Source organism: Chaetura pelagica, unplaced genomic scaffold (assembly GCF_000747805.2).
Source record: "Chaetura pelagica isolate M959 unplaced genomic scaffold, ChaPel_1.0 scaffold360, whole genome shotgun sequence".
Lineage (NCBI taxonomy): Eukaryota > Metazoa > Chordata > Aves > Apodiformes > Apodidae > Chaetura > Chaetura pelagica.
Window position 1 is genome coordinate 357,607 of NW_009951950.1, and position 11,538 is coordinate 369,144.

The 11,538-nt window shown below is 44.7% G+C and overlaps 1 protein-coding gene across 1 annotated transcript; it reads right to left on the bottom strand.

The window, feature by feature from the left end:
- Window positions 1-7,691: 7,691 nt before the first annotated feature.
- RPL8 (ribosomal protein L8) lies at window positions 7,692-11,538 on the bottom strand. The gene is made up of 5 exons (XM_009997775.1): window positions 11,400-11,538; window positions 9,913-10,054; window positions 9,359-9,577; window positions 8,160-8,275; window positions 7,692-7,889 (listed from the first exon to the last, which is right to left on the bottom strand). The coding sequence occupies exons 1-5, from the start codon at window positions 11,535-11,537 to the stop codon at window positions 7,731-7,733; spliced, it is 774 nt and encodes a 257-aa protein (XP_009996077.1). The 5' UTR covers window position 11,538; the 3' UTR covers window positions 7,692-7,730.

The following is an 11,538-nucleotide window of genomic DNA, read 5'->3' on the forward strand; positions in this document are numbered from 1 at the left end:
GTTTGCAAGGCTGTGCCCCATGCTCCCAGCCTTTTACTGTGCAGTAGCAGCAGCCACAGTCTTGACTGGGTGGGCTTTAGCATCTCTTAAAATGTATCTAGGATATGGAAGCTACATGCCACTGATGGCAGTCTTGAATTCAGGCAGCTTGTACCTCACTGGGCTTGTTTGGTTGATTTGTTTTGTTTTCTATCATGAACATTTGGTTTCTACAGATGAATAAAAATGATAGGTCTCGCTGGAATCTATTTTGGAAAAGAAGGACGATTGAAAACTTGGACACTTAATACATTTGATTGTATTTAAGTGTCTGGTAGGTGCTTTAGTGTGCTTAGAAGTCTGGAAGTAAATTCAAGAGCTTAAAAACACAAAGACTACATATTAAAAATGCAATGGTGCACACAATTTCTGTCTGCCTGTCCTGCTGTGTGATTAAGAGCGGGCAAAATAGCAGAAATGGAGACACTTTACTCAAGGCAGGGAGGACAAATCCCTCAGGAACTGGAGATGCTAAACATGGTTTGCCTGGGCTCGCACCACTGGTAGCAGCAGAGTGTGAGCCCTCCCCATGTGAAAACTTCCAAACTACAGGCTTCCCCAGGCACTGAAGACCTGATTTCTAGCAGGATGTTGATTAAGTAGCATATAAACCATTTTCTATTATTTTTCTCCTCAAAGATCCTTCTACCAAGTTGAATCCTCTGAGCAAATAAAGAGGGAGTGTGCCTAGCAAGAGGCTTTGCAAGCTTGTTCTGTTAATACTTTCTACCTCTTGATCCTCATTGCTGAGCTGCTGCAGGCACATATCTTGGTGAGTGGCTTCAGCAGCATGACCACTTCTTCCAGGTCAGGCCAGTATGGGTGCAGAGATACATGGTCAGGCTGTCTGCTGGGCAGGCACTCTAGAGCAGCCCCTGCCTTCTCCTAGGCATGCATGAAATAATTTGAAACATAATTCCAAGAATTAGGTACCTATTTTTGCATCAAAATTAAGGATCTCACATTTTTTTTAAGGGGCACCACGTGGACTCATAAACACTTCTACTCAGTCTCTCATTCTACCTCCTTACCCATGTGAAGTAGCAGAAAATCCTTTGGCAACTAATATTGTTCAAACAATGCAACTGCAGGCTGGGCTGGGCTTAAACCAGGACAGAGATGTATCAGTTTCTAGCTCTCTGGATAAGGTGAGAGGTTAGAAAGGGAGGGATGTCCAAGTGTGAAAAGCCAGGATTCTGCAGATCAAACCAGGTGTCTGTCTAGAGAGAAATGTTACCGCTTGCTACCGTGGTTGTGTGTAAGACTGAAATGCTGAAAGAGAACTGTGCAACCTCCCCGCTCCGAGTCTGAGGGAGACCTGGCATTGGCTTTCTGAACACTTTTGCAACCTGAACCAAAAAACTGCTGTGGGAACGTAGACTTACCACATAGCTGTGGAAGAAAACTTCAATCGTGTCACTTCTCTCGGTCTTCAGAGCAGTCAACATGATTTTGATGTAGGTTTTAGATTATGTATATATAAATCTGATTGAAGTACCAACAGCAAACCGTAAATAAAATGTGGACTTAACTGAAGAATGGGCTAGTGGAGGACTCGTGTGTTAAATTTATTAAAATACAAAATAATGAAGTTGTTCATGGAAGAGACTTGCTGTGGTGAAGACAGGGAAATAAAGCTGGGCTGTCCTTAACCCTGGAAAGGACCCAGGTTCGCTGGTTGCTTTTGAATCTACTCTAGCACATAAAGACCAACTTGGCTGTGCTGTGGTTGCTGGAGAAGAGTTGGCAGTGTGAGAATGTTCCTGGGGGTCACTCTACCTTCATGCCTTCTGAGAGCCAAAGGCTTCTTTAACTACACTCACCTCTCCTCAGTAGTGAGTTGTTCCAGGGAGAGGTGTCCTTCCACATTCCTGGTTGCGAAAAGCCACTGGAGGCCGTTGTGTGGCTGCTGTGAGTCCTGTGTTCCCCTGACGTGCTAGTTACCCCCTTGCTTTGCTCTACCACAGCAAGGGCCAGCACCCAAAATGAATTTGAAGTGAGTGGAGTGGAAGAGCTAATGGAAGCATCCCGTTCACTGTGTTGCCACTTGGCATTGGCTTTGAAGACATTTTAAGTGAAAATACAAAACAATGACAAATTACTGGGAATTTGTAGTTCTAACATTAAATAAAAAAATAAACAAGACATCCATGGAAGCAGGTAACACCAGAGTTCATTGTAGCTCTGCTCTGTTGATGTGACCTATCTGAGGGGACGTGTATGAGTTCTGTAGACATCAACATGTTAGCAAAAATAGGAGTTACAGATAAATTCTGCATGTATCCCAATAGTTCATTGCCAGCTGGGGGGTTGCTATAAACTAGACAAAAGCTTTTGATCAAGACAGCAAAAATGCGAAGTGACTCCCATGAATGTATTCTGTTCACATACTGCTCTCTGAGAATCCCTTAATGCCACAGGAAAATAAAATAAATAATTTGTAATTGAACTTCTATGGAGACTGTAAAATATGTACTGAATTATCAATCATCTGACTCCTGGAATCCTTGTAGGGTTTGGGCTCCTGTGGCTTTTATATTAGCTGAAACTAAGACTGAAAGTATTTCTCTTGGTTTTGATACTCGCTTACCTGGTAAATTCGAGGTAATGAAGCCAGCATTGTAATCTTGTTGCTGAAGCTTTTTTCCCTGTCCTTTTTTTGCAAATCCTCTCTAGATGGATTTGCTCTGACCTTTTTCTACCTCACTCCATTTCCTCCCTCTCTGCACTGGTGTGTAGCAGGCTGTGGATCCTGTAGAAACACCTCCCTTCTGACTGATCAAGGCTGGTAGGAGATAGAGATGGCGATGGTGGTGTGGAAAGCACAAGAGAGATGAGCCTTGTCCATCTCTGGATGAAGTCTTGCTCTGCTATGTGTGTCTCAGCACAAGGTGGAATTGTGCTTTCTGTGCAACAGCCTTTGGAGCTGATGAGATACTGGTGGGGCAGTGGATCAGAAAGGAAAAATGAGGGTGTTATATGATGATGAAAGAAGTTGTGATATGTGTTGATGCTTAGGATTTGTTGTTTCACAATACACCCTTAGGAAGGTATGAAGGAAATACTGTTTGGTCTTATCAGTATGTGGAAACTGGAAGCACTTCTAAATGAAGAAATACTAGTGCTCACTGGTATGTACCTTTTTTTTTTTTTTTTTTTTTTTTTTTTTGTGAACAAAGCCCTATACTGGAAATAACCACTGGAACTCCTGCAAGAACACTTAGCATCTTTCTCAAAAACAGAATTTGCTTCACGTCAAAATTTCTGATGTTCTTGTAGCCATGCAAATATTTATTCTTGGGGGGTGGGGCTGTTCTTTTATTATTATTTTAATAATAAATATGGCTGTATTTGTTGAAGTTTGACTATATGTCCTCTTTGCAGCATTAGGGCTAGGAATTGAGATATTCATCCATCAAGTAAGTATCCTGGATACAAACTATATAAGAAAATCAACTGTGTAGTCTATTATGCTGGTAAGAACAGCTGGTTTGAGCAAGAGGATGTTGAATATGATATACATCTAAAAAATTATTACAAGGAGTGAATATAAAAGCATATGATGAGTTATGGGGGTAGAAGAAGCCAAAATAATATCTTAGCTTCCAAAGGGGAAACATTCCTCTTAAGTGATGTTTTGTCTCATCCTCTTGTCCTGTCTCATGAGAGACAATTTTCTGGTTTTAATTCCAATCAGTTTACTTCACTGTATGGTAAATCTCTCACCCATGAATGCCAGGACCAGCCGTACATTGTGGTTAAATGCACCAGATCCCAGTGACCAAATGCTCCAAACGCTGTCCCACTTGATACTGCACTTCTGTTGTTTGGAAGTAGTAAACCTGCACTGAGGATCTTTCCAGCCAAGGTGGTAAAGGAAGGAATCTTGCTTCTTTGCAGTGTCTCTGTCTGGTTTAATTTCCAATGTCTAAAGCATAAATGCAAAAGGAGCTGCTCCCCTGGTTCAGCTGAAGCTCCCATCTGCCACAGGTGGCTGACACTTCTCTGTGCAGCTTTCACAGAAGCCAGCAACTGGTACCAACTTCAGTCTTATTTTCTTCTTTCATTCAGTCATTTTACAGATCCTCTTGGGCTGAAATAAGCTTGCTTGTAATTCAACAGTATATTCTTATGGGTTTGTTGTTTTTTTTTCTTGTCACGTTATTTCTCTAAATTTCTTATGTCATCTGCTGGAGTTCACCTTAGTGTTCTACAGCTTGAGTTCAATCTTCAGTTTGGAAAACATATTTCTTTTTATTGAAATTTTTCATTTTAGATTGGTTTCTTTAAAGACCCTGATTTTTTGGTCATTCACTTTAATTTGTTCTTCCCATTTCCTTTCATAAAATTTTACCACCTGCAGTGCTAATGCCGGAGGGAGCATCTTGCCCTGGAGAATGTCTTGTGCTGTGGCTGGTTGCAGATATCATTGCAGTCTTTATAATTTAAGTTACTAGTCACTGGACTTAAAGTCTCTAGAACAATTTCCCCTCTGAAAGAATTAACTTCTGATATCGCTCTTGTATATTTTTCCCCTAGACCATTTGGTAGCCTGGCTGTGGGTGCCCAGTTTCCCTAAGAAGCTGCTCCTTTCACACCTCTCCATTATGCAGCAGGGGGCTTGGCTCAAAGCCATCATGACTCCCCTGGGAGTTGGTGGCCTTTGTGCCACCTTCAGCACACTCTGTGTGGTTCCATCAGTGCTGGAGGTTCCTGCAGCCCGATGTTTGCAGGCAGAAATTCTGCTCTGCGTATGCACACACACACGTGGGCTCCTTGATGTTTTTTTCAAGCACTGTCTTGCATAAAATTCCCTTCATCTGCTCCTCTATAGTTCAGCTTGTCGAGTGGTCCTGCCCCACTGCTCTGAGATGTGCGTTGCCCCAGGTATTGATTCATTACCTATTCACTCGCTTCAAGCTTCCACATGGGAACAGATGGGCATCCTTAGTTGACTGGCATGAACTCCCTGTTCAGCACAGTTAGAGGAAAATGTGCTGGGGTTTGTTTGGGTTTTTTTCACAATCCTGGCTTCCATTTCCAGGTAACCTTCCCGCAGAAGCAGTTACAAAATGTTGTCAGCATCCAAGCCCATGGGATGTGAATATTAAAGATAAGCCTCAAATTTCCTAGGATTGTAGATTTGTAGCAAACTTTATAAGATGAAGCAGTTGTTCCAGTTTGGAGAACAGACTAAAATCTTCAAAATCCTCATGCTACTTTTGTGTGAATTTAAAGTGACTTTTAGCACTGCATCCTGCATGAGATTAAATGTGTTTGTAGCTACCTTCAGCAATACTGTAGTTATTTATTGGTACAATTATTCCATATTTACAGATTTAGCACACTGGTACTTCAGCTGTTGGCTGCGGATGTCTGGCAGTCTGTGAGACACATCAGAGCTTGAGATCAGCAACAAAGGCAGTGGGTGTCAATCTCTCTCTTCCTTGGGAAATACATGGAGTCAACAAATCCAAGCATGGTTGGAAACCATGTGACTTCTGTGAGTCCCTTAGGTGCATTTAATGCAAATTGTTCTGGAATTCTTTTGCACCAACAGCCTGAAAGAAACTTCTACTTCATTTGAGCAACTGTGAAATCTTTTTTAGCTTGGCTCTTGTCAAGGTAGCCATTTGAACATCAAATACTTTAACTGCTCTTCTGTTATTGTTTGGGAGGAGTATTAATTGGAGAGTCATGCCAGGAGAATACAAGCACATAAGCAAGAGCTTCTGATGGCAAAAACTAAGACATTAACTTTGCCTTTGATGGTATTTGCAATATATAAAAAGAAACAAAACTTGTTTAATGGGTTTTTAGATTTTTTTCTAAATGTGATCTGCCTTTTTTTAAATCACCTTTCTGTCTCTGGACGTGTGTGGCCAGCTGCAGTATTACTTTTGTAGGTAGGTATAGAAAATAACTTCTTGCTTTGCGTTTCACTGGATTTCTGTCAACATAAGGTCACACACTTAGATGGAGGTCTGGCACGGGCATTTCAGGATCAGAGGCATCATTTGGTCTCCTGTGGGTGAACTATCATGCATCTTATGGAAAAGCTCTGAAGAGCAAAAAAGATTTTTGCATTCCATGTGTCTTTTTATCATGTCTTCTGAAGTCACTACCATGTTTAGAAACATCTAGTCCTTAGAGGAGTCCACATCTTTTCAGGCAGCACTTCCAGCTATGCAGGAGTCAATCACAACAGACTGAATGAGGGAAGTCCTGCCAAGTGGGCCAGGTTTGAGAACCTGGACCCGTGCTGCACTGCAGAGCAGGGGTAAAGGGGTAGGTTGCCTGCTCCTGGAGGTCAGTTTGCTCTGCTACAGCAGGTACAGCCGCCCGGGAGCGCCCTCCCGCCCCGTGTGTAACCCAGGCACACACCAGCCCTCGGCACTTGTCTCCACTGAGATCCAGAGCACGAGGCTGCGGGGCCCCAGGCACTGCGCGTCTCCAGCAAGCACAGGGGAGGGCTCAGCAGTGAACTCAAGTTCCAGCTGCTTCTATAGCTCTACTTTTCCCAAGGCCAGATCGAGAAGGCTGCCAGTTACCCTATTTTTGCAGTAGCAGCCACGGTTTTTCACATTCCCCACTTTGCTCAAGAGCTGTTGTTACAAGGCAGCTCATGTGGTGTGCGGGCATTAGTGCCTCTACCTGCCTTACTACAGTACCTAGAAACACCGAGTCAGGGGAAGCTGGGAGGCATTCTGCTCAATAGTCTGCAAAGGAGGCAATTCATAGAATCACAGAGTGGTTTGGGATGGAAGGGACCTTAGAGCATCTCGTTCCAACCCCCTGCACGGGCAGGGACACCTCCCACTAGACCAGGATGCTGAGAGCCCCATCTGACCTGGCCTGGAACACTGCCAGGGAGGGGGCAGCCACAGCTTCCCTGGGAAACCTGCGCCAGTGTCTCATCACCACCCCAGTAAAGCATTTCTTCCTAGTATGTAATCCGTTTCCCCTCTTCCAGTTTAAAGCCTTTCCCCACTTTGCTTATCTCACTACACACCCTTGTAAGAAGCCCATCTTTCCTATAGGCCACATCAAGTACTGGCAGGCCTCTCTAAGGTCTGCCTGGAGCCTTCTCAGTGTGCCTTCAGGGGACAGGCACTCCAGCCCTGTTAACTATGAAACACTTTGAGTCAGTGCTCAGATGGAAGTACCTTTGATTTATCTGAAACTTGACGGTTTGGAAAAGAACCCTAGACTTAATAGCAATAGTATCCCAAACACTTTCTCTGTAAGGACTTCCACTACTCTCACAAGCTTTTCCTCCAAAGAATGGAAAGGAGTCACATTAGTCTCAGAACTTAGAAAACTGAGCACTCTTTAAGCATTTCAGCCAGATTCCTGTGTTAAACCAGGTAACCAAGGGATTACCTGATAAATCCGTCATACTTTGCCAGACCTAAGCAACCACGTAACCAGGCAAAGGTTACCATCACATCTGGGCACCAGAGCATCTACACCAAGTGTTATCCCAGCCCACAGAACCAGCTGACAGACCAAAGAGTTGGCTGAATGGATTCCTGCTCCTGAAGGCAGGGAAAAGCCCCTCATCCCCATTCACAGCTCCCCCTGGTTACGCTGAGTATCACCCCCTACTGTTAGCCACCTTTAGCAAGAGACAACTTGACCCGGACACAAGGTGTTGTAACAATTTATTCTGTGAACTCCACGCTGGGTCTTCAGTTCTCCTTCTCCTGCACAGTCTTTGTTCCCCGCAGCCTGCCCGTACGACGGGCAGCAATGAGACCGACCTTGCGCCCGGCAGGAGCGTCTCTCCTGATGGTGGAAGGCTTGCCAATGTGCTGATGGTTACCACCACCAAAGGGATGCTCTACAGGCTGTGGAAAAGGAAACCAATTGTCAATGTAATTAACAACAGAAATGAGTAAGGATGCTTAACAGCAACCAACCAACTGAAGGAAACAAAAAATTTAACTGCTTCAGACTTCATACAAGGCAGTAACTAAGGAGTGCTGCTGGCCACCCTAATAAAGAGTGCAATTACAGGGTGGTCTGTGAAGCCTCCTCTCCAGACACACGCCATACTCCTCCCTATGTCAAGCAAACCCTTTCTAAGCCGTAAACAAGGAAACTGAAAAGAGACTCACGTTCATGGCCACACCACGGACACGTGGCCAGCAGTTCCTCTTTGCCTTGTACTTGTGGTAGGCGCGGCCAGCCTTCAGGATGGGCTTGTCAATACGGCCGCCACCAGCAACAATCCCTGAAAATAGTGTTACAGGAATGGTGACGCACAAACACAACAGACAAGCATGTGAGGAAACAGTGAAAGAACAAGACTAATTCCTAACAATATTCAGGTTCTAAGAATAAACTTCGGGGGACCAACCTCCCAACAATTCCAACTGTACATTGAAACTAGTATTTTCCAACGAACACACACAAGATTAAGCTCAAGATACTAGTCACAGTAGGTGATCTGCAAGGAGATATGTACTCAAATTACTATTTTTCAATCCAGAAATACAAGATTAATCTCAGCACTTTTTCCACAGAATTACCAACTTTACTGCTCGAGCTTCTTGGCAAAAAAAGTTTAGTGTTACAACTAAAGAAATACCAATTGAAAGGCCTCAGTGGACTTTCAAGCCCTTTGAGGTTTAATAGCTAGTTATTTTGTTATTTATTGCATACGTTTTACTAAACAGACCACAGATTTGGGGATCGTCTACTGGCATACAGTGAGATTTGGTAACTTCTGTCTCATCAAAACAAGCTAAACTGCTTAAGTCTAGCAGTTCTCTCTCCTCTTCCACCTTTGACCCTTGCCCAGAGCTACCTCAAGTGTCCCAAGTACAACTGTCAGTCAAGTGTATAACCAAGCTGTTCAAACATCTCCTTGACAATGGTCTTTTTGTTCATTGTCAGACCTTCCAGAATGCTTCATCCAACTGAGGATGGGCAAGCACCTCCAGCACTACCCCTGTAGGCTCACTCACTTTATCAAAAGCAGAAAACCATCAATGCCATTTTCTGCAGAAGTTTTTCATGAAGGACTACAGATTTTACAGGATGAGTGACTCCACTAGAGCTTGAGGACAATCAGTATCTGCTTTTTCGTCCTCACTAGTTTCAACTACCTCCAAATCTAAGTTCCCATTACCAAAAGTAATGCAGGCATAACAGACAATTTATACACCTGTGCACAGACTGTAGCTGTGCATCATCCTGGGTCCAGCCTATAAGTGTTGATGCTTTCCAGACAGTACTGGGAACTGGGGACCTGCTTGAAAACTTGCTTAGCAATGGCATACTCAGTGATAAGTTCGAAGTTGTTCCCCCTTACCAACAACAGCTCTGTTTGCAGAAGAAATCACTTTCTTGGAGCCAGAAGGCAGCTTCACTCTGGTTTTCTTTGTTTCAGGGTTGTGAGAGATAACGGTGGCGTAGTTTCCAGAAGCACGGGCCAGCTTCCCGCGGTCACCAGGTTTCTCCTCCAGGCAGCACACAATGGTGCCTTCGGGCATGGTGCCAACAGGGAGAACATTGCCGATGTTCAGCTGAGCTGCAAAGAGTAATCAGGGCATCAACACCTTCATTCGGGCTCCTGCACTTCAATTACAACTCTGTTTAACATGGGGATCAGCAGCAACAGGCAGGGGCACTTTTCATTGACTCGAAATACAAGTTTCAGGACCCGTGTAACAGAAGGGCAGGCAAAATGGGACTGTAGACAGAATGATCCAAACACTTGCCAACAACTGCAGCTAGGCTTGCTGCTCAAACTCAGCTGCAGCAGGAGATCCAATCTCCAAGAAGGTAATCCAGGTTTGCCTGAAGCAAGTGGGAGGCTACTGCTTTGTGGTGGCTCCCAACTGCCCTCCAGCACCCCACACTTACCCTTCTTGCCGCAGTACACAAACTGACCAGTGTGAATCCCCTCGGCAGCAATGAACAGCTCCGTTCTCTTCTTAAACCTGTAGGGGTCACGGAAGGCAATCTTGGCAAGGGGGGCCCCTCGGCCAGGGTCATGGATGATGTCCTGTTAGAACAGAGGTGTGCTTTAGAACAGGCTACAGCATTTGCCACAGGTTCTGCAGAAATAAAGAGCTTGAAAACTAGAGATGTTGCTGCTGAGGTAACTCTCACTGGGATCCCCCTTTCTCAGAGCAGGATTTCTTATGACACGAATGAGTTGAAGATTTACAACTTCCAAGTATCTGTATCACAAAATCATGACTCTGGCTAAGTATGCTGCTTGAAACCCACGATGTCTGCACTGTTTTAGTCCTGATGTTCTGCAGATGTCAGATCTCTCCATACTAAGAAATACCTTCACTGGCTGCTCAACCACCTGTGGGCAGAGACACACGCAGCAACTTCTCCAAGTGTTTTCTTACAGTGGAAGTGTTTCTAACCTCCTGTTATTTCAGTACACTGAAGTTATATATATATATATATATATGCTCCTAAATGAGGATGCACAGAGTTAATATTTCTTCTTCTCTTGGAAAAGTCAGTCAGTTCTGTTCCTGAAGTACAGTGAGATTCCAAACACAACATGTATTTAGACTACAGCTAAGCGATTAATGCTTTAAGATGTGACTGTTTCATAGGAAAGCTCAGGTGTTGTTGGCATCCATTACTAACGTTTTTTTCTGCTGTTTTCAACCCTGTCAGGCAACCCCACCTGCCTATGCATTACAAAAGCTTAAGTCAAAGCTACCTCCTTACTTTTCATCATCAAACTCAAATTATGTTAAGTGTGAATAAAGATCTTCCTACAACCTGAAGATGACGTTGCTTTAACAGGCTGAAGATGCAGCCTGATGTTGGGGTCACCCAGCTAGATGCACCCAGAGGCACTGCTAGCAGTCCTACTCACCGATACCCAAAGAGTACAGCACCCTGGAAACACTCTACCTACCCCAGAAAAAAGTACTGCCTTGTCCCCACTGTTCAAGACTAAGATGATGGACACGACTTAGTGTTTACAAAGATGGAACTACCTTTTTTAAAGATGCCATCAGCTGTGCAGACAACTCTCCCCACCCTATGCTTCATCAGGTACTGGAGCTCTCTGGTGATATAAAAGCTTGCCAACGTTAGGAAAGCTCCAACACAAAACCGTCCTGCTGTCTAAATGCTACCAGCTCCTTTATGCAAACACTGTCATAAATCCAAAGTAGTCTAATGTATCAAGGATCACAGTTTATTACACAAAGTATGAGGAGCCTGGACAGGAAGCAGTCAAACGGCTGCGATCACGGCTGACGGGGCTTCAGATCCCCTAAACAAGGGAGGTGATGGGGTGTGCGCGTCTCGGGGCCCTTCCAGCCGCACCGTCCGGGCTCCCCCCACCAACCCCGCCGCGGAAGGCCCCTCACCTTGACGATGCCTTTGATGTACCCGTGCCTCTCGGCGAAGTCGACGGCGCGGAGCTTGGCCGGGCCCTTCCTGTGCTTCACGTGTGCGCGGAAGACGGAGCCCGCGCCCTTCCTCTGGCCCCGGATCACGCGGCCCATG